The sequence below is a fragment of the Chanos chanos genome, chromosome 5 (genome assembly GCF_902362185.1).
Source record: "Chanos chanos chromosome 5, fChaCha1.1, whole genome shotgun sequence".
NCBI classification, from domain to species: Eukaryota; Metazoa; Chordata; class Actinopteri; order Gonorynchiformes; family Chanidae; genus Chanos; species Chanos chanos.
In genome coordinates this window covers 25,308,596-25,333,130 of record NC_044499.1, presented here as the reverse complement: position 1 = coordinate 25,333,130, position 24,535 = coordinate 25,308,596, and the positions used below count along the sequence as shown (strand labels likewise).

Here is a 24,535-nt window from a genome sequence, read left to right as displayed (position 1 = left end):
CACACACACACACACACACACAAGCCCACACTTGGTCTCTCTCTTTCTCACACTCACATAAACACATATTCATCCTGGGTGATAAATGAAACCACTCACATTTGGTGTGACTATACTCTTTTGCTCTCAGGCAGTAAGTTATACATTTTAAGATCAGGAGGGGGCAGCAGAGAGTGTCTTTTAAAGCCTGGCCCTGCTTGATCATCTTTATTTATAGTGTTCAGTACTGCTGTGCTATATAATGAAATGGGCCCATGTACAGTTGTATCCATGATAAAATAAGAGGGAAGAAGGTAAAATTGCCTGTCTGTCTGTCAGCTTTAAAAGGGACACCTCAGTCATTCCAGTCCAGTGGAAAATGTGTGGCATCTGACAGATAAAACTGCCATTGTACTGATTCTGGATAGTAAGTTTAAAAATGTACTGAGAATTATCATAATAAATTACAAAACAGAAAAGAGGGACTGAAAACTAAAAAAAGAATAGGCATTTTATTTCAATTTATTTCAGCATCTTACTCAATCATATGGGCAGCACTGACACTCGGTCGCTAAGCAACAGTCATATGACCTCTTCTCAGCACACAGTTATAAAACTGACCATGAAGTCAAAAAAGAGATTATGTTCCAGTCTAAATCACCAGTTCTTAGTGTTAAAGAGAAAAACCACAGAGGCAGGGCAGATTTGCTTGCATATGAGAATAATTATCACCTTTTGCTCCATGACAATGTGAAACAGGGATAACTTCATTTCAGAATCACACTCCTCAGTGTCATAGGTTAATGACATAGGTTAATGGGAATCATCCTAACTGGTATCTGTTTCCTGCCTGCACTCAATTGTTATCACACACCCTCTGGCCAAGGGTGATTTTTGTCATTATTCACACTGGAGTCTGCAGAACAGCACAAAGCCTTGTTTTTATTGTCTTTAATGCAAGTGCTGCTTTGATTTCTTTGAGTATGACTGGAATCTAGACTTTGGTGCAGTAAAAGAATTGTCATTTTTGGGGAGAGTTACCTGTCCACTTATATGCTGATTGTATGGTTCATCTCTCTCTCTCTCTCTCTCTCTCTCTTTCTCTCTCTGCTTTCTGTTCTTGTGGTGTTGTCTGTCAGGGTTAATTGAAACTTGTTTGAATGTCATATCCATCTGACTGATGGATTTGTCGTTCACCTCATTTGGTAGCTCTCATTTTAACTTAAGTCATTTTATATGCTTATATTCAGTGTAGTTAAGAGGAACATGGTGCCTGCCTCTAAGAACTTACTGATTATAGTTTTCATCAGCCTAGATCTGTGATTGGCTATACAGCAAATGAAGCTCTCTAAGATGTTTAAAAGCTGTGTATTGCATAACTGTGTTACTATAGTTACCAAACTGTGTTTCTGTCGTTATGGTAACATGTCTCACTCATAGGCATAACTCATCGCTTGGATGACATAAGTGAACATTAACTTATACAATGTCCTTAGGGAAACTGTGGCTTAGAGAGGGCTTTCAATTCAATCTCCTGTTTACATTAAACTGTTCTACAAATTTTTGACTGATGGGCATTGACCACATTGTTTCAGAATCCAAAATCAAAACCTTCCTCCATACTGTCACCTTGATTTAAGTGTAGGTGGAACATATCAAAAAACCTTCCATCGTAAATGTTCTGTAGTAGAGAGCAATTTATTCCCTGTTATGACAATTTAGTCATGAGTCCCTCCTGGAGAACAAGGGGATGAGGTACAATGTGTTTTGGTCAACAGTAGAATCTTAAGTTGGGAGAAAAGTCAGAATGGAGACTATAACAAGTTCACTCAAAATCCTTGAAGAAAACGACATCCTGTTTTTTTATTGTATTCAGCACGAGACATCTGTGTGTGACCGTGTTCTTCATGTAACATGTGCTGTTATATTGCTGAGACAATATCCTTGTTGAAAATACTAAATGTATTGATGAAAATACCATGCATACATGAAAAAGAACAAAGAACCTGACACCCATTAGTGTTGCCGGATATGCAGAATGAAAGAAAAACAGGAAGATAGAACCGACACATACCCAAAGACTCAAAGATTGTCTCCCTGTTTATGTTGACCTCTAAGCATTTGGTTGTGTGGGACTGGCTGAGTTTGTTTGGGCTTCTGCTGATGTCTCCGTGACACAGGCTCCCTTGACGACAGAGGAAACAATTAGGAAGGGAGTAAGAGAAGGTGCAGGTTGAATTTGCGAGGAACATACCCAGACACTGATAAGTTTACCAACAACAATAAATTGACTGCATCTCAGTTTGACCACAAGTTTTGTGCATAGTGAATTATTGCCTTAGGAATGAGGAACAGGGTGCTGACAAAGACATGAAGAAGACTGGGTTTAGTCAGACACCAGCACAATGGTTAATTCTTCCACTAAGCCATTTTAATGTCATACATAAATGGATAACCTCCACTAACTGAGTCTCAGTGAGTCTGTAGTGAGCAGTGAGACACTCCATCAGATCTCTTAGTATAGTCCATCGATCATTATACTTTTTTCTAAAATTGCACTTTATTACTGTGTACTGAGATAGCAGTAATAACAGGTGTGTATTTGCTTTCCACCCTTATTTCCTATACTATGCTGCCCTCTTGGTCAGTGTACAGTTTAAGGTACTGTTTAATTTCTGATATGACTGTACATTTATCAACCAGTCAGTTTGCTAGCTGGCTATCTGCTAACTCTTAGGCTATCCTTCACTATGTCTTCTGGCAGTGCTCAGTACTTGGTGAGCCATCCAGCTAACGGTTGCCAACAAGCTAACTATGTATTTTACACACGAACTTTAAAATATAAATTGCATGGGAAAACATTCAAAATGTACTGTAATATATGCCTTAAATACAGTTCAATTAATCAATTTTATCAGCATGCCTGATTGACTCATACATAGGGTTGCCACCTGTCCCAGTTTTCCTGGGAATGTCCTTCTTTTTAATAGTCAGTCCTGGAAAATTTATTCCCTCTCCCTGGAAACTTAATGTCCCAGTTTTCAATAGGTTAAATCAATTTTTGCAGTTTCTGTTTAACTGATTATTTAGATTTTGTCTGTTTGTCCATCCTCTTGACATGCATCGTATCCCCCCTAGTGCACACTATCTGGGAACAGATGATGTCATTTGCTGAACTCATTAATATTCATTGAAACGGTCTATACATCCAATACTGTGTCCATAAATGGGTAAAAACAGGGAAAACAAAGTGATAATTGGCCATGTTTATACTTTGATTTGATTGGTAGCAGAAATATGAAAGCTTACCTTATTGCCTAGCAACTGCTGGCACGACCCCACCAGTTGCTAGTTAGAGGTAAAGTTAGTTTTAACAAAAACAACTTTCTATGTATTTTGTCAGTTTTGTGAAATTTGGGGAGAAACGGATGAGGAGGACAACAAAACAAAATTGGACGAGCCACCAGCGTCAAAGAAAAAACAATCTCCAACATACAACTCAGACTAGGCGAGAAGAGAACACTTCTCTGAATGGGTAAGGCCCACCCAAGGACATCCGTTCTCTGCCACCTGTGTTTTGTGTGGACAAATATAGGTAAGAGAGACAGTAGGAAGTCCTACTGTCCTACTGACATAGTATATTTGTAAATATGGTTTAACCCCCCCCCCCAATCAAAGGTGGCATCCCTACTCATACATGAAGACAGGATAGCAGGGGGCTCAGCAGCCATCTTGGACTAAAAGCCATCTTGGGGGCATCTTGGGGGTAGCCGTGGTCTAAAGGTTAGAGAACCGGGTTTGTGACTGGAGGGTTGCCAGTTCAATTCCCAGGCCCAACATGGCTGTGTGCCCTTGAGCAAGGCACTTAACCCTAATGCTCCCCGGGCACAGAGGAATGCTGCCCACCGTTCCTGCATCTGTTGTGTGTTCACTACTGGTGTATTGGATGGGTTAAATGCAGAGGACAAATTCACTGTTCACAGTGTGTGTGTGCAATCACTGAAACTTAACTTAAACTTAAAAAAGAGTTGTGTTCTGTAATACACTACATCAATCAGAGCACATATTTGTACCTTTAGTTTTGTGAAGGAGTGTCAGATAGAGACAAACCATTTTACACCACAACACATTTGAAAATAACTGAGTGTCCTATTAGTCCTATTACACATATAGAGGTAGGGGTCAGATTTAGATGTAGTAAGTGAAGCTTCCAGCTCCAACATATACTTAACCAGGCACAGCAACTGGAGCACCCAACAATAAAGCAATGCAATATGCAATAAAACTGTGCTATCCAAAGCTAGCTGTCCATTCATCTGAACCAATCAGGAGAGTACCTCAGGGGTAGCAGCTTGTTCCTCTTGATTGTGGTGGGAGCTGGGCTCTGTTACTGAGGGTGATAAGCTGGCAGCCATGTCAGTGCCCACAAAGGGAGGGGTCTGGGCAGGGGAACTGAGCTGGGGGGCAGGAGTGGCGGCTGTAAAGAAGAAAAGAAAACAAACAATACTTTTATGTCTATCTGTTTCTATCTGTCTATCTGCCTTATTAATGTGAAATTCTAATTGCCAGTAATTATCGGCACTAGACCTGGCAAAACAAGGTAAGGATCATTGTACTATAATGAAAATTTGAATTCTCACAGGAATCAGTAGTCGACAGTGATGTGGATGACCCTGGAGTCAAGGTCATCTGTGAGAGGTCAAGTTCGCTACAGCAGTCTTCTCCTTCCTGTGTGCCACCTGGTTGCACATTGGCAGTTGTATGGACGTGCGAAGTGCTCGTCATTCCAGGCTGTTCTCCCATTGGGCCATGCGGTAACGTCATGCCCACCTCTACCTCTGCCACACGTGGGTCCTCACCGCTGTTTTTGTTTGACTGCAGAGCCGGGTCCAGCGTGTGCTGAGGACTGGCCACTGTTGATGTTGGCGCAGATGGCTCGCAGGAGCGAGGTCGCATGGTTGCAATGGGAACCAGACCCTGAAGCACGGCCGGAGGGATGGCGTGCCCTCCGACACCAACGGTCTGAGCTGGTACAAAGGCCCACTGCTGTTGCCCAGAGGGAGCGGTGGTGTGGAACAGAGGGGCCTGGCTCCAGATGAGCGGAGTGGCCCCAGGCAGCACCTGAGCCACCTGCAACGGCCCTGGAACGCCGAACGCCAGAGGGGTCGCCTGCTGAGCCCACTGTGCTGCCTGAACAGCCCCCATGGTCATGTACCCTGAGGCACAGGAGCACGAAGGTAAGGGAAAGACAAGGCATTAAGAATCCAAGAAGGGTTGAGTGGAGGGCAACTGGATTTGGTTGTAGATTCTTGAAATGTCTTCAGGAATCTACAACCAAGTCCAGTTGCCCTCGACTCAACCCTTCTTGGATAACTATGACGTGGATGACTGAGAATCTTCATGGACAAGGCATTAAGAACTTTCATGGCACTTTGTGGACAGAGTATTGAGCCCCTGTTTTGGAATGGAAAGGGATCTAAAGTTAGCTGTTGTTTTGGGTTGGTGAAAGGGTTACCTGAGGGAACAGCTGGCGGACTGAAGTGGGTCAGGAGTTCAGGAGGGTGCTGCCGTCTCCTCCGTCTTGGGTCTAGTGTGTTAGCAGGTGATGCTGGCATCTGTGGGTGCAGAGATACACCTCTCTTATGTGAGTACACTCAAGTGCTCAACCTTCATGTGCATGACCTTTTAAAGTACTTTTGGTTTAAATGCAGTCCAACTGCCACTGAAGTGCTGTTTTGACAATCAAATATCTGGCCAGTGTGATAAGTGTCATTAGAGTCTCAGTCTTTGTTTATGTCAGTTTTTTCAGGTTCAAATGTAGACGCACAGAACAGAGATTACGGTAGAGAATATTCAGCAACCAAACTTCACCCCTCACCACTCCTCCACAAATTTGCAGTCCTTGAGAGGAGATTTGAAATCAGAACAGAGGTTTCAAGAACTGATTTCTCTACCTCAAGAGAAACTGTGTGTCAACTCCTTGCTTATTTTGCTTAAAGGCTTGATTAAAGTTACTTGGTTTGGTCATCTGAGTGTCGACTTACAGATAGGATGTCAGGAGGAGTTGCCATGTCCCCAAAAAGGTCAAACTGGTTGATGTTCTGAGATGAGCCATCCAAGAGTGCGAAAGAAGAGAAACACAGGAGGGAAAAGGATGGGAGGGAGAAGGGTCAGATTAAAGGTGTGTGGATTGAGATGTAATATGGAAAAGATGAACTCACTTAAGCTCACCACAGAGGAAATCTATATTATCTTCATAGATAATAAATAATTATTCAATAATGCTTATAGATATGAAGATCGCACAGAGAATGTCTGGTTCACCAACAGGCTGAGTGCTCAAGAAAAGACCCAGAGCAATCTGGTGATTTCACAAATATAAACAGACTCTACAAGAGTAAAGAGCTCTGATGGTTCCCCTAAACAAGAATGCCACTGAATTTACATTTTGTTTTATCCACCACAAGTTCACACTCTTAATTTTCTATTTATCCGTTTTTTAATCTGATTGCAGATACCAGTGATCAAGGCAAGTCTTGAGGGCGTCTGAACTCCCTCTGAACCTTTATACGTCAAAAAGAGAGGGAAATCTTACTCTTGATAATTTCTTTATCTGAAAATGATTCTAGTAATTATAACCGTCCATACAAAAAATACCAACAGGATAATATAATTTCCACTATTCTGTAAAAATAACTCTTTGACTTGTGATACATAACATCATTAAGTTTATAGCAATAATGTAATAACATATTAAGCATTTTTGTCCAGAAATTATAGGAGAATATGAAAAATTATATTTTATGCTGTAGCTGACAGTAATATCTTCAGTTACCATGTACAGAATAGTTCAGACATATTAAAGTAGAACTGTGCAGCATTTAGGAAATGCAAAACCAGATTATTATACATAATTATGAGAACGACCCCACAGGGGACCCCACTTTCCCCTATCACACTCATTACATATATTGTATAATAATGTATATCAGCACACAGCAGCACACTGCTACTACAGTGGAATGAAATGTGAGGACAAAAATTAGCATGGAATTCACAATGAAGAGATACACAATAGACAAAAAAATGCTTAAAATGTCCTGGAGGTGGTTAAAGGTGCAATATATGAGATTTCTTATATAGCTCTACGTTTTTTTTTCTTTAATGAACCACTATCTTTGGTGTTATTCTTTGCTTTTCTTTTATATTTACTCACATTTTAGTTATAGAGCTGACTCTAACATGAATTTAAAAATTTTATGTATTTCTCTCAGCCTGTGCATGAATAATGTGGCTGTGGATATGAAATTATGACACTGGGAGATTATATTTGTCCAGCAAATCCAAACACAGTGCTAAATCCGTGCCACTTATTTCTATGCATTGCACTTTTAACATTAACTAAGATGTTAGGGAATAAAGAACATATAATATAAATGGACATACTTGCAAACACACACACACACGCACACACACTCACACAAACAGTAAAGCAGAGACAAGGTTAAGTGATGCTGTCAGTGTTGTTGATGGGAAATCAGTGAGTCTGGGCCATGTCTGAATAATATGAGGCCTGACTAGAGTCAGTCATTTGGCACAAATGAACAAATGAGCTCCAGCAACTCAGAACGCTCCGACTGAATGAACAGACAAGCTGTAGCACTTTGTGGAAGTAAAGCATAGCAGCCACGAACTCTGGGACTAAGGCCTGATCGCAATACATTTATTTTGTTTTTGTTTCTATTTTTTTTTTTAGGCTTTTTTTTTGGGATACATGTGTTCTAAGGGCAGTTTAAGACATTCAGCTGTCCTGTTTACATTTTCCAGTCGATATGAGAATTAAGTCGCCAATCCTCAGTGTTTCATCTTGGTTATTTCCACATCAGAGTTTAACTGGATTGGAAGAAAGTTCAAAATTAATTAAAGTTTACTTCAATTTTTTTAGGTCTTGCCATCATATTTTATTATGAACCGAATCAGATGGAAAAAGAACTATATATATACATATCTATATATAGTTCTCTCTCTTTCTCCCTCTCTCGCTCTCTCTCTCTCTGTCCATGTACATATATATATATGTGTGTGTGTGTGTGTGTATATATATATATATATACATACATACATACATACATATATATATATATATATATGTGTGTGTGTGTGTGTGTGTGTGTGTGTGTATATATATATATATATATATATATACACACACACACATACACACACACACACACACACACACACACACACACACACATGCGCATATATATATATATATATATATATATATATATATATCCCCTTTCTGTTTTACCCTGGCTGAAACTGCTCTCTCTCTCACTTACAGCCTGTGCTTGGGGGGGAGGGGGGGTGGGGGGGGGGGTGGGGGGGTCAGATGAACTGAGCCACCAACATCTTTTCTCTCTCTCACTCCACAACTGTTTATCTGGGGAAAACACATTCGCTGACCATAAGCAAAAAGCTTCTCACATCAATATGAAGCAAAGCCAAACTGAGACACAACCCAAAACCAAACCTCTCAGGACATCCACTGGAGAAAAAAACTGAGCCAAATATATGAGATAAGTTAACAAATATTTCCTTTCCTTACGTTACGCTTTAACATATTCATCAGTCAACTCAATCAAAAAGTAACTGAATGATTTCATTGTGAATTTGAAAACTATGAATTTCACCAGACTCAAACTGTGATTGGACAATATTTATGGGTGATCCAGTATGTATCCTCCCCTTTCATGTTTTATGCCCTATGTTCTCCTTCTTAATGAGGAACAACAAAACTGCCTTGCAACACAAAGCATACTCAAAGAGGATCAGAGGTAAAAAATATCATTTTAGAGTGACTAATTAATTCTTAACACAACTGTCTTGATCAATAAATTAAGTAAATAAATAAATGGATAAACATATAAATCAATCAATAAATAATGTGAAATAAAATTGAAGCAAAGAGAAACACAAAGAGATTAATACAACTACATTTTGTATTAGATTATATTAAGTATGTAATATGTATTGTAAAGTAAATATATCAGGATCCTAAAGGTAGATGGCTTTGTCTCCATGGCTGGTTGTTATTTGGTAAAGTGAAGGGTTTGGAGGGCTAGGATGAGCAGGTTCTGAGAGGTTTGTTTGGTTGGATGGATGAATAAGGCACAGAACACCTACAGTCAAAAGATGGCGTTTTGGAACGTCATAGATTCCTTCTTTCTGCTGACTGGTGGGGACCTAAAAATTATAATACGTTATTAGGAAGAGTACATAAACACGAGTCTACAAGGACAAGCATGGAGACTTTGTCAAAGCCCCTGAGATCATTGAAAATAATATTCAAATTATTCCCTATATTTGAGATGCTCTTTGCATATACGTATGAAAAAATTAAATGAAAGAATAAAAGTAGGGCTGTTATTATCTTTATAAACATGAACAGTCTTTTCACATCTGCTGTTGAGTCTTGTTTCTCTAAAAGTGTAAAATCTGCAGCTGTAGGCTTCTCAGTGAACTATAACTAAAAAAAAAAAATCGAACAATTCAGATGTGCCTAAAAACCTAATCATATGGCAACCAAAGCCCATCCTCGCTGCCACTCTTGTTTTATAGAGGGTTTGGGATGGGAGGGCAGGGGCGGGGCTGGGTAGAGTACCTGGTAAATGCTCTCCTCTGATTGGAGGCCACGGAGGGGCTCGTGTCCAGCTTCAAACACAATGTACTATGACGACACACAGCAGCAGAAGGCGGGAGAGAGAAAGAAAGAGACAGTGGGCAAGGCCCCGGAGGTAGCGAATCAGACACGGTCAACACTGCCAACAATCCATGCTAACATGCTACAATGGTTAGCTTAACTGCTCCCATGCAAAAATGTTGACACCTGGCAAACTCCATGGTAACAGCCAAATATAGACTGGCATCATTTATTTTGATGATAATATTAAAAATTCTTAAAATATGTGGACATGCTTTCAGATGCTAAAAATTTGAGTTCAGCAGAAACACCACTGTACCATTTCTTGTGGTAATAAGAGAGCATGAATCGATCAGAAAGAGATATTAACAAAAACAGACAAACTAGAGCTAATTAAAAATATTGCTTTTGATAAAGTCACTTCATTTTTGTGGCTTTAGCAAAACCGCTGACGAAAAGAAAAACAAAAAATAAAACGACAAAGAATCAGAAATCAGCTAGATTCAAGTACAGAATTAAATGCTGTCTGTATTCAGTTTGAGCAAAAGAGTTCTGGGTTCAACAAATGGCAAAATCTCTGAATGTAACAGGTTGGATAGTATACGGCCCTTAATAGAGAATACACAGGGGGTAAAAGAAGAGAAACAAAATATGGCTGTGTATGAAGGTGTTGGCAATGAGAAAATCGAATGGTTAAAAGCAATAATAACCTCTGTGATCATCTACGAGAGCAACATTAAGAGTATGAAGATTAAGTGAATCGTTAATACAAACACACCATGGAGATTAACACACAAAAAATGTTATTTGCTTCATGCTTGTACATAAATAAAAAGGAAATTCTCAATCGCCACTTTTTTGGAGGTTATTTTAGACGGTGGGTGTTGATGCAAATAATGTTTTTCTAACCTGATACACTGGGTCATCAGCATCGTCTTCCACAATCGTCTGTGTCCGCCAATCAGACGGTGAGGCATGTTTGAGAACAGAGAGATGGTGTTAGCCATCATGCAGTGGGTAGTAGAGTCAAAGGGAGGAAAACAATTAAGATATCACATACACTGCAGCCTCACTCTGACTATTACATCCCCTCACTGTTACAAAACACATTAAAAAGATGAAAAAAGAAAAAAACTTTTATACTAAGAGGAGGCAAGAAAATAATAAAAATACATCAACTTCACAAGTTGACATTTAGAGTTTTTTTTTCTTCTAGATCTGCACTTTTCTGCAAAGACACTTGCCGTTAATACATTTGTTTAAGACTGTCTCTAAGTATGAATGTTTCTCTGAATAATCATTTTGAGTACATATTTTTATATTAAATCTCATAACAGATCAAAAGCAAATAAAACAAAGAAAACTGATCAACTATGTATTTCTGTTTATGTTTGTTTGTTTGGTTGGTTTCTAATAACTCTATTCTTTAATCGATGTGTGTCTGCAGATGTGCAACATTACCTGGTAGACAGCCTGTTCACACTGTTTTTCTTTCTGTGCTTTTTTCTCCACTTCCTCCCTTTGCTTAATGTCATAGATGAGGGTGAAGAGGTCGCGCAGATCAAGGATAAGAGGTTCCGCCTGTGAAACACAGGAGAGATCACAGATGGGTGAATAGAGGACATAAAAGGAAGCTATCCTCAGACATCTGTGAGAGAGGAATAGAACACAAGGAGGGAACACTCACAGAGTGGCCTGTCTTAATGGCCACAAACTTGTGGTTTCCCTCCTTCCCGCAGACGTAGCCAAAGGCGCGATGGTCCCTGGTGTCTTTTGCGATATAGGAGATCTCATGCACTGCGTGGTGGTGTTGGAGAACCTGTGAAACACACATAACATGATTTTAAAGTGTTTCTGCTTTTTTCAGTACCAAAGAATTTCCTCAACATTCAATTAGAATTTTTCTGGTATCACAGATTAATATCTGATGATTCCTGACTTTGGCAGAGCTGTTTTAACAACTAAATGGTCTAATTCAGTATAAAAAAGCCCTTAGATACTGTTTAAAGAAATATCAAGTGTACCAGAGGGAAAACAGCCCAACTAGTCAACATTTACAGATAAGTAAAAATCTATTCAATGGGACGACTGTCTGGGCGCTGAAGACTGGCTGTCTATGGGGTGACTGCCTGGATGCTGAAGACTGACTTTCTTGGCTGGATTGGCTTTTGAGCTGGACAGGCTGATTTATCACTGCAGGAACACTGCAGTTAGAAGTGAGAACAACGACTTGCGAGAGGGTAAACGATCATAATTTTGAAGTAATTAACATTGGAGGAAAGCTAGTGAAATTTACCATTTAATAATAGGTTACTTAATCAATGCAGTAAATGCAGGGAACAGGATACACAGTTTGAGTGACCTTAGGTGCTTCTAGTGGTGGAATTTAATCATGTCATTAAAAAAACATCAGTCTAATTAAGATTACTGATGTCCTTTCAGAAAGATCGTTTACAAACCAGTCCAGATTGAGAGGTCTGCATGTAAAACCAAACACATTCAAAATGACACACAATGTTCCATGAACAGCAAGTTAAGAGGGATCTTCTGCCCCACAATCTATGGTTCTCTCCAATCCAAACAAAAGGCTGAATTTCCAATGCTAATATTCTGCTAGAAACCATAGGAGTGCATGAGACTTGACGAGTCATTCACGGCAAACTCAGTCATGTGTCACTTGATTTAAGTTCTGTTGAGTTCCTCGATGTTTTTCAAGGTTTCATTCTTTTTATGCTAACCATGCTTTGCCTCAGTAAGACAATCTGAGAGCATATCTTCCTTTATCAGCATTACACAAGTCCATCAATGTCAACATTATCTGTTTTGCTGTTGTCGCTGTTGATCAAGTACTTTGACTTGGATGCCAGGTAACTTCTTAAAACTCCAAAGGGAAAGGACTGAGGATCATGTTAGGTCAGAAATACACAGAGCACAGACCAATTTGTGTATGTGGCCATAGAGAGCGAGCCTAAAGTGCCTGGACATCTGGAGGTTATCCTGGTAAATTCTATGCTAGACTCTGTGCTAGGCTGACTTCAGTGTGAGCCTTTCACTGATACTGTGGCTGAGACTTTTTTTTTTTTTTTAACTTTTTTCACCTGCATGGTGATAAAGATGTTGTGTGGAAACAAACTCGCAGTAATCATAAGTGGACAACACAACTAGCTAGTTTTGTAGATGGATCCACTACAAATCAGAAAGAACTACGCATTTTTACCATTAAATGTACCAGAAGGTCCAGAGGTACATGTGACGGCATCACTCACCCCTGATCTTTCATCATAAATCTTGATTCCGCCGAAGGAGACAGTAACGAACACTCTCTGTTTGTGCTCACCCTTTGATCGTGCCGAGGCAGCAATTCCCTGTCAGGGAAGAAAGAGAGGGAAGGAAAAGGTGGAGGTAAAAAAAAAAAGTATCAGGAGTTTGAGATTGAGTGTATATGTGTGTGAGTGTGTGTGTATGTGTGCGTGTGTGTGCATGTGTGTGTGTGTGTGTGTGTGCGCGTGCTGGGGTGGGGAGAGCAAGTGACACCAAAGGGTTTGCTGACATATTCTTCCTAAATCCACCTATTCCTTTATTCAAAAATCTCCTGCCGTTTTTCAGCACACTTCACAACATGAGTGGCAAACAGGTCGGCCTTGCTTTGCTGACTGTCCATTTCCTAAAAAAGATAAAGAAAACCCCTCTCCAGAGACATGAGAACTTCGCCTACCAAGCCGACTGAAACCTCAAGGTCAAATATTTTCCAATGGTTTCTCATTTTTAATGATTCAAAATTTTCATCACGTTGTACGGTGACTTGTGGAGCCAACATCTCTTTCATGTTGATGTGGAGGACAGATGAAGCATGCAGCTCAACCACATGAAAACATACACACAGATACATGGAGCCACACACTCACACACACACACACACACACACACACACACCCAGATGCAGACACACAGACACACACAGAGATGTACACACGCACACACGCTTGAGCAGAGTTATTAATGAGATTTCTCAGACCTGCCAGTGCCTGCTTTAAACGCCTTTGAATTACCGGAACAAAGGGTGCCATGGTGATGAACAGTAAATTTCAGACTGAAAGTCCATCGACAAACTGCCACTGGCCTCAGTGGATTAGCTCTCTCTCTTTGCCTTGAAAGGCCCTTCATCAGAGATCTATCACTCCATGCAGTAGCCCAGATAATAGCAAGCAGGTATTGACTGTTACTCCAGGAGAGGCATAGAGATGGACTTACACACAGGCCATGAGCGGAATACTCATGGAGTACTCTCTTTTATAACTGCAGCATTTAACATTTTTGCTGAAGGGGAACTTCATTGTCCCTGATGCAGGAAAGAGGTTTATTCATTTTCATACTCATCTGTTCAAAGTACATATTACTCTGTATTTATCTCTTAAAGGAGCTCACATCCCCAATTATTCTGTTTTAGAGGAAAGGGACAGTGGTTGTGTGACCTAAAACATTTTTGAAACTTAAGGTGGAAGTCTAAGTATTTAGGTTGTTGTGTATTTATGCAGATAGTTGGGCATAACCCAGCGTAACAAGGCACCACACAGACCATCTGACTTTATCTGCTGCCATTGTAGTAGAATTAGGAGATCTGTCCTCTGGAGCAGACATACTCCCACAGGAGTCTGGTGAAACCCCTACTCTAAAGCCCCTTTCACACATGCGCTGCAACCCTAAAATGATCTAGATTCTAACTGGAAGGGCTGTGTGTGTGAACACAAATGTCCGAATCAGTTGAATCAGATTCTAAACAGACTTTATGCTACCAGCCCCCTAGAACAAGCTCCGTTTTTTTTCATTTGGGTCTATGCGTGAATAGAGCGGATTATAGTCCAGAGAATGCACAGTGAGCAAGTGGGCATGTTGATGCCTGTTTCTAACCTGCGACAGGCGTGAAACTGGAAGAATCCAAACATCCAAGGGTGAAGAAGAAGGGCCATTTACACAAAGACGTCAACGAAAATGTCTAACTGGAGAGACGACGAGATTCGGGAACTTCTGTCGGAAAGTGCCGACGTTGAAATCATCAGACAAAAGTTGGTTATAAACAAAACACTGCAATTTTCACAGCGTACTTCTTGTGTCATGTCCTTCCTCCTGCACGCTCTACCCAGGTGCTAACCCTCGCGTAAACCATACGGAGTATTTCGAGTAGGTGAGAGCGCGTCTGACACAGGACAGTCTCCTGTTGTGTGCTATGTGTTTGAAAGGGCAACTTGTGACAAAATGCAAAAACCTGATTCTGTAGACATAGTCCGTAGTGCGTATGTGAAAACAGCGTAATATTCATGCTTGGCTGGGTCTGGTGTGTCTTGTGTAGACTCAGAGCAAAGACTGGAACAAATACTATGGTTTTGCTAGGATGAGTATGAGGTAGAGAAAGTTTCCTTTGGAATGTGCTTGGCATTAATGAACAAGAAATTCACTTTTTATCTACTGAAAGTACATTTATGCTTTGAAACTGAAACTGCAAATGCACATGAGTTTGCTTCATTGATATCTCCATGCCTCAGATCAGTTACGTTAGATTCATGTTTTTCCCTAAAAATAAACAATCTGCATTCTGTAATTTCCCCCTGATTTTTCTCTATTTGGAATGACCAGTTCTCTCAGACCTCATAAGCCTCCATGACACATGGCCAGGATGTCACAGAGTGAGGTTAGCCCTCACTTCCTCTGTCTCATTTTTCCCCACCACAAGTTGTATTGTATTGTCAAGCTACATTACACATTGGGAGAAGTTTTCGCTTAATTCTATTCACAGCTACATGGCGGCAGATGGACCTTCAGTAACTACTGAAAAGCTAGAGAGGGAGAAAGACCCTGGACAATTCACTGACCCACCCAAACACGGCTACCTGTGTTCTCCTGAACTCCCAACCACAGCTGGTAGCTGTAGCATAGCTCGGATTTGAATCCTGAATCCCTGAGATAGATCTTAGACTCAGGTGTGTTAGATAAAAACAAAACCATGTTGTCCATAAAGGAAGGGAAAACCTCCGTTAGGGCCGAGGTCAGAGACAGCAACTGAGAAGCACGAGTGAATTCCTCTGGCGTACGTCCTGATATACACACGTCCTTATGTTCTTCATAAACATGTTTCCCTATTATCATTGCATGGCTCCTCCTGGATGAGTCCTTACCTTCAGTTTCATCATGGAGTCCTGGCACAGTTTGTCTCCACGTGCAGCTGACACCTCATCCATCCCAATCAACTTGGCCTTGTAACGTACACCATCACCCCTGAAGCGCTTAATCAGCGCCTGTTCACTCCGATCCTGACCTGCAGAGAGAGAGACAGACAGACAGACAGACAGACAGACAGAAGACGAGAAGGACAGAGCAAGAGATACCAGTGATTTGAGTTTGTAAGGGAACAAAGTGTACAAACATATTGATACTCAGTTCAGTTCATACATAAATTCATACAGCACTGTCGAATTCGGCGTGTGTGTATGTAGGCGTGGGGGATGGAGCTAATGGAGCATTTGGTGAGGGATCAATCCATATCAAATCAATCAACTGACATAACCCTCATAGAGATATGAACTGCACAGTGTACAGATTAAATATTACACGAACAAACCTCTATGAATATCACACACACAACTTTTACAAACATACCTCATCTCAAGCTATAAACCTCATGTAAACCTTAAAAAACACCCCCTATCGTGCAGCTGTGGTGTAGAGGTTAGAGAACCAGGCTTGTGACTGGAGGGTTGCTGGTTCAGTTCCCTGGACTGATATCCACGGCTGTGTACCCTTGGGCAAGGCACTTAACCTCATTGCTGCCCACTGCTCCTGTGTCTGTGATCTGTGTGTTTGCTACTGGTGTGTTGGATGGGTTAAATGCAGAGGACAAGCTCACTGTGTGATCATGGAGACTTACATTTACAAGAAACACAACCCTTACAAATAAACCTTTATCACAAAACCACAACTAATAAACAACATTAGTTAAACAGATTTATTTGCATGAAAAACCCATCATAACAGATGGACCAACACACTAGGTCTCTACCGGGCTTCCCCATAAGGACAACAGGAGTCACAAAGTAAACAGATTTTGTGCTAAAATATAGATGTTTTACTCTGAATTCTCTCTTCTGGAGAATTCACACTCTTTTTCATACATACAAACAAAAAATCCAAAGTCCTTGAATACCTGTTGGAAAATGATCAAGATGTTTTTGAAGAAGTGGAGATTGCATGGCACCACCTCAAGCTCAGGGCTTTTTAAAGCCAAGACCAATCAGAGCATTTCAAGAGAGCCAAGAATATCCCAGAGGTCTAACAATTCTGGCCTCTCACACAGGGTGGCCGCAGTGCAATGAGCACTCAAAGAAGTCCTCTCTTTTCAAATTCTCATTCCAGGTTTACAGAACAAATACAGCCAGGAGAGTCTACATCCATGTGGAAAACATTTTGCGGTCTGGCAGCCCCCAAAAGGAACTATTTGGCTAAAACACAAAGCTTTGGTTTTGGTTGTAAAGTCGACCAAGCACATCATACAAAGAACACCAATTCTACTGTGTAACACGGTAGTGTAAGCATTATGTTGATTTTCTTCTCCTGCAGTGAACAGGGAACCTGTCAAGACAAGAGGGAAAAGTGGATTCCACAAAACACAGAAAAGCCCTTTTTTACAGAAGAAGAAAAAATTCTCCTGTAAGACAGCTAAAAACCCATATCATGAAGCTTCAGCTCAGGGGAGTGGTGTCTTATCCAGTATTTTTTTCGCTTATAAAACTTGTTAATAAGCAACAAGACATTCACAAAAGTCTAATAGGCAAGGACTGCTTCACAGCCATGTCTAGAAATTTTGATGTAAAAAAAATTAATACTATCTCATATACACTTATTTTTCAAACCTGATTAAATAGAATATGTAAACATAAATAATATACTTCAATGAAAAATATAATGTACAATAAATAGAACATACTTCTTTCTCATGAAAGATGCTAAGCTCCACTATGTGGAAAACTAAATTTCAGAACACACAAATGCAATACACCTAAACTCTTCCCAGAGTTTTTTACACGTTTGTTACAGGCTATATAGGCTACAGTCAGAGATCTGAGGAAAAAAACCAGACAGGCTTTATGATGCTGGCTGAGAAAAAAGAGAAACACCACATCACATGAAACTGCTGCATGTCCCATTCTGAGTAATATGCTAACATAACATGAAAAACTGCAGGAAGCTCAGACACTTCACACATGCAGCACACACTAATTTATTCATCAAGGGCCTCTGAAATTTGAGAAAGATAAAGCTAAAAAAATGTAAGAATATGAAATGTCTATCAAAACAGTCATATCAAAACAGAAACATACTATGCTGGCTCCATCTCAAAAGAGCATTTTTCATGTAACTATAAAACACAAAGTACCATTGGGTATTATCCCAAGATATTTCATATTTTCAGGGGATTCACAAAGAGGCTATAATAAAGAGAAGACTCAGGATCTGTGGGATGAGTTCAAGACATCACTCACTCTCATCACTGTAAATTTTTGCAATCAGTGTTGCTGAAGATGTGTGGTCTTACCAGTGAGGTATACAGACTGAAATAAAGTAAGCGTAGGTGACATGACTCACAATATGACAAAGTGCTTCTGTGTTGTAGTCTGCACAACACAAACACCATTTGACAGTAACTCAATAACGCCCATGTATGGCGCTGACCTTCTGGAGTGCTCTGAGCTCAGCTTGTTTAGCCTTAGCTGATCCTCTCCAGGGTTCAAGTGATTTCAACATAAACACATCAAACACCATGTCCTGATACAGGCCACATCAAAGTATGCCACTATTGGCTCATCTCCATGTGTCGGACATCCAGGGCACTGCCAAAGAAGGCCCCAGAAAGCATCCTTTTGTTCCATGAGTCCCTTATCAGCTGTGCACCTGACGTAGCTATTTACAGCTTTGCTGATTGGTGGACCAGTCTTTTAAGGTATGCAGATGTCATGAATTAATGTCTGGAATGGTATGAGGACTGGGTACATACCCCATCTCTGTAGAGTGTGAATATAGCATGCATGTACTGCAAATCTCCTCTGTGCTACCATTTGCAGCATCTCTGACATTTACTCATCATCATCATCATCATCATCATCATCATCATCATCATCATCATTATCATCTTCATCATCACCATTGTCTTCATCATCATCATTCTTTTTATCACAAGGCAACATTATGGTACACCATCAAACCACTTTTTACCCACTGTAGCATGCATCGTACATCTCCTCTATACTATTTCTTACGCACTCCACATAGCCTGATACTGTGCTCATAAGCTATTACACTGTTTCTGTTGCTGGATCCAAAGTTGCAGCCATAACTGTACCACAACTCAATCAAAGCCACCAGAGAAGGGAGCGTAGAATCAATGAGGTTTACTGTGGCTTCCATATACTCATTACAGCAGTGGTTCAATCTGTTGCATTAAACTGGAGTTTGACAGAATAAGACCCTCTACCTTCAGATTCCCATTCCCTGTGCCCTATAACAGAGCAAAGCAGCAGCTTTCTGCCTGCCATATGGTCCTCTGGCATTATATCTGTTCTGATACAAAAATAGACCAACAATAGTGTTAGTAAAACACCATACACAATAAAAGAGTGGAACAAAAGGCCAGTTACACCCACTGGTCTCCTGAACATGTGGGCAAAAATACTGATAGTTAAAAGTGCTGAAAGGCATGGCAATTGAGAAAATTCAACATGTGTCCACGTAAGACCAGGCATGAGGCGACGAGCACAGCCGTCCATGAGCCAGGTGATGTATGTGGCCAATCAGACTTCTCACAGACTGAGAGCCTTCCCCCTCAGTGTGGCCCACAGCACGCAGGCAGATCACATCATGGCAAATGCGTTCTCTGTGTTATGGGGACCTGAGTCACTGCAGGGCACAGTTTAACAGCTATAAATAGATCCAAAAAATGTAGTGCTCAGTGGAGGACTCTGAACACACCTTGGGCATAGTGAAAAAAACACAGCCTTTCTAGGATGCACAGGTGCTGGTTTATTCTTGTCTGATGTAGCTCACATGCGGCTGAATTTGGAGGTTTTTTGTATGCTGTTTAAAAATCACACAGTCCATGTGTGCTTTAAATGGCTTGAATTATTTTCTTTTAGATAAACACAGTGCATCTGTGGACTGATTAAACAGTTTAAGGATTAGGGAGAACGTTGGACGGCATGAAAAACTAGACGCTGTCAAACAGTGACAGTCCTCTTAGTGGTGAATGGCCACATTTTGTGCGGCTTCTGTAACAATCCAATATTCCAGACAGCCAATCTTGGCAAGTCCAGACAAGTTAATCCAACCAAGACACTATCAATATAAGTGAGAGCCAAAATTAATTGATTAATTTGCTTTAAAGATACAAGCATGTTGTGGCCAACAAAAAAACAGCCTTGGAATCGTCTATAGAGCAGACACCCTGTTCCTTCTACATGCAATGTGCCAGCCAGCATCAAATAAGTGGACTTCCACCCGCCTCCCTGAGATGGGCACTGGAAGAGGACAGATGGCACCAGATGGGCAATAGTCAGCAGCCTCCCAGAAACAGAAATTTGGCAGCAAGCCGTTTGATTTTTGGAAACTGGCATTGACAAGATATGACCTTTGATCCTGTTTGAAATGAATAAAGTGACATCTTTGACATGAGAGCTACAGAGTTCAGCTGACATGGATACAGTCTGTGGTAGTAATCACGGATTACTCTTCCACTTCACTGTACAGTACAAAACAAACAAACAAACAAAACAAAAAACAAGTGTGACTGCGACTGCAAACAGCAAAATAACACATACAGATTGTACAGGAGTCAACTTTGATGTTTCTAAAGGCAAAAAGACAATTCAACCACTGTGAACAATGTTTGTTTGTCTGACACTATAAAATATTGTGTGGTTTTCTAACTGTGTTGGGTTTGTGTGTTGTGAGTGCACTGGAATAGAGAAAGCTGAATAAATACAAAATCAAGATGCATGAAGAGGGCAAATCTGTCTCAACCATCTGGCTCTTCCATGTGTCTGTGTGCTGTAAGTTTTACAAACATTTACTCAACAGACACACTCACACACACACACACACACATACACACACGCAAAGTATAACTGAATCACATCTTATCTATGTAACACAATACAGACACACAAACACACTCATATAATCAATGTGTGTGTGTGTGTGTGTGTGTGCGTTTGTATGTATGTGTCTGTTTTCATCCATTCACACATGTGTACATCAGCTTGCATGGACTTTCCTGTCTCTGGTGTGCGTGTGAGTATACCTGAAAGATGTTTTTGCATGAATTACTGCAAGAGAGCAACGGTTGCTATGGAGATGGAGGAAATTCAAGGATGCGAGGCAATTCCATGGACAAGGGGAACTTTGACAGCAGCAAACTGGTGGGAGGGCTTTTCTCTTTTTATCTCCACGGGGTGAAAAATCAAATCGTACACTGTCTAGATTCATATCAGCCACTGTTAAAATCTGTTTTCCCCAGCGTGGATTCACAGAGGGGCTGTGTTTGTCTCTCACCCAAAGCCTGTTGTTCCCCAGAGTTTTCTCTTACTGCCACTGCTCCCTCAGCTCCCTCTGCTCCTAACGTTTCATTTTTGTTTTGACATATTACTTTGCTTCGAGAGTTTTGTTTACAGCTGGAAAAAAAGTAAGTCTTGTAAAGTCTAGTAAACAAATTGTGCCGATCACGATATCTGTCACAAAATATTACTGTGATACAAGCCGAGCTTAACACTTACATGCATACTCATTTAGACATACTCATACAGACATACTCATTTAGATATTACTCACACAGACATGCTCACAACAATATAGTCACATAGATATTACTCACACAAACATACTCACAAAGATATAGTCACTTAGATATTACTCACACAGACATACTCACAAAGATATAGTCACTTAGATATTACTCACACAGACATACTCACTTAGACATTAGTCACACAGACATACTCATCTAGACTTAATCACTTAAAGATGTACTCACTGAAGACGTACTCACTTTGATAAACACACACACAAACATGCACGCATGTGCGGGCACGCACACACACAATTTCTGTGACTATAACCCAAGGGGAGGCAAACGCATCTAATCACAGCCACAACTCAAGTTTTATCCTACTGTGGTATTAGTCTTGCCCCAGAGCATCACTGTTTCATTGAATCTGAAGGGACATGATTAGAGAGAGAGATAGAGTGAATGAGAGAGAGAGGGAGAGAGAGGGAGAGATAGAGTGAGAGATAGAGGGAGAGAGAGAGGGAGAGAGAGAGGGAGAGAGAGAGAGAGAGAGAGAGAGAGAGAGAGAGAGATGAGATTGACGTGCGCTGTGCTGCCATGGCCTTGTGGGAGTCTCTGAAGCCTAAAATTGATTAGCATGCTTAAATCATACAGGTGCCAGGACTTCACAGCAAACTACACAGTCACTCAAGCAACTTCAAGCCCTCCGGTGCGTGTGCGCACACACACACACACACACACACACACACTTCTCAAATCAATGGATCAATGTTGCTTCCTATCAGTGATGCAATTTATCTTTTATGAAGAATCAGACACGGGCAATAAAATAGCCATCAGGACAAAGTCGGGACCAAGAAATACACTCTGACAAGAATTCAGATTTACTGTGAATCCAGATTTACTGTGAATCCAGATTTACTGTGCCACAGAGAGCCGTTATTCATTACAGAACAGGGGATGGGGGTTGGGTAGGGTGGCAAAAGAGCAAGAGAAGGGGAGAGAGAGAGAGGGAGAGGGAGAGAGCACGTAGTAGAGAAAGGATGTGTGTGTGTGTGTGTGTGTGTGTGTGTGTGTGTGTGTGTGTGTGTGTGTGTGTATGTGTGTGTGTATGTGTGTGTGTGTGTGTGTGTGTGAGTCAGCCGCAACATTTATGGTCTATATCTCTGGGCTTGTCTCCTAATTGTATTTTATTTTTTTTTTCAGATTAAGCAGAGGGTTGGGGGGGGGGGTTGGACTGAAGAGACCATGTCACAGATGAGCTATCTCCCATCTTCTTTTTTTCTTTCCCCCCTCTACTCACACTCGCTCTCAGTCGATTTAATTCCACGTCAGTCTCAGGATGATGCAGCGGCTGCTACGATTCACTCTGGGCATTATAGCACTCTCCCTGCTCATTACGTGATTGGAGTGTGTGTGTGTGTGTGTGTGTGTGTGTGTGTGCGTGTGTGTGTGTGTGGGGGGGGGGTGTTCCATCTCTGATACTAAAATCACTATGCAGCCGACACACACACACACACACACACACACACAGAGTTGCAATAGAAAAAACTGTGTCCGGTACATGTATGGTTTGATAACATCAAAACTGACCCTGTGCTGAGACCTCGTTGCTATCGACCCAATACACTGATAGAAATACTGCATTAGGAGATTCTCCGCTGGCTTTATCTCAATGAGACTACAGGCTTCAGAGGTAACCGCATATCTGTCCAAAGAATTTAACAAGCCACTGCTGATTATCTGTATTTACACATGAATTTAAACTAGCATGCTTTCAGCTCTGTGCATGGCTCTCAATTTACATTTTAAATTTTCTCTTGTTTTGTGTGTTTGTACTCTAATTCTGCATAACATGTATTTTTTTATTATTTCTAATAGACAAATATCATGTGCTAATATTTAATCTCTTATTGGCAAAAACAGTCAACCACTTAATTTCTTTGAATCTAATCCCCTTCATCTTAAATTCACACTTGTTATAGCAGTTTTGAAAAGTAAATATAAATGACCTACCGCCCTGGGGATGGAGAGATTTAAACCTTCTCCCTGCGCTGACAGTTATTTTCTATGGAATGAGATATAATACGCAGAATCAATCAGCAGGCATCATACTCTAAACCTTTTTCCATGACTGGGTTAATGAGTATGGTCCGAATGATCTGTCTATTTCTACAGTATCATTACCACAGGCAAAATATTCACCGCTGCTGATCTGTAATACTACTGCAACCATACAAATCTGTCCTTCAAACGTGTGTGTGTGTGTGTGTGTGTGTGTGTGTGTGTGTGAGTGTGTGTCTGTGTCTGTCTGTCTGTCTGTCTGTCTGTGTGCGTGTGTGTGTGTGTGTGTGTGTGTGTGGGTGTGCAGGATAGCAGGAGGAAATCTGACTCATTAAGACAATTACTGAGCACTGTGCTGCTCTAAATCAAGCTGAAGCACCAGCATTGTAAAACTGTCAAACACACCAAACACAGGGATCCATCAGTCACCAATAACACACTCTCTGAAGAGCAGTGTGAGACAGCCAGACCCACAAGACAGAACTGCTGTGCCCACGTGCTAGTATTTTCAACAGTAATGAACAGTAATGCAGCTTTGGGGAAACAATAATAGTCTGCAGAGTGAGTGTGTGTATGTGTGTGTGTCTGTGTGATGTGTGACTGTGTGCATGTGTCTGTGCGAATGTGAACAAATGTCACTAAGAGGACCTTACCTCTCCGCTTGGACTCCTTTCTCACCGTGGGTTTGACGCCTGCCTGAAGTTCTGTCTCTGTTGACATCCTCCTGGGTCTGTGGTCCTCTCACTATCATGGAGATCCTCAGGCATGGAGCAGTCCTGTCGTCCTGTTCAGGAGAACTCCAACATACTCCTTTATCCCTCTGGTCTGAGCTACAAGTCCCATGCACACCTGCAGCGTATTCCCCAAGGGACAAGTGACTGGGTCCTGTTGAAACGTCTTTCCTTCTATATGGTGACTGTCTGTGTTGTATTTGTCTTGTGTTGTCTTGATGAAAATGTATG

The 24,535-nt window shown here is 41.0% G+C and overlaps 1 protein-coding gene across 1 annotated transcript; it reads right to left on the bottom strand.

The window, feature by feature from the left end:
• Positions 1-4,304: 4,304 nt before the first annotated feature.
• Positions 4,305-24,293, bottom strand: dab1b (DAB adaptor protein 1b). The gene is made up of 12 exons (XM_030774822.1): positions 24,227-24,293; positions 15,856-15,995; positions 12,952-13,050; positions 11,373-11,504; positions 11,147-11,266; positions 10,595-10,633; positions 9,647-9,712; positions 9,169-9,228; positions 6,024-6,080; positions 5,495-5,594; positions 4,620-5,195; positions 4,305-4,456 (listed from the first exon to the last, which is right to left on the bottom strand). Exons 1-12 carry the CDS (start codon positions 24,291-24,293, stop codon positions 4,305-4,307), a joined length of 1,608 nt encoding a protein of 535 aa, XP_030630682.1.
• Between the last annotated feature and the right edge of the window lie 242 nt (positions 24,294-24,535).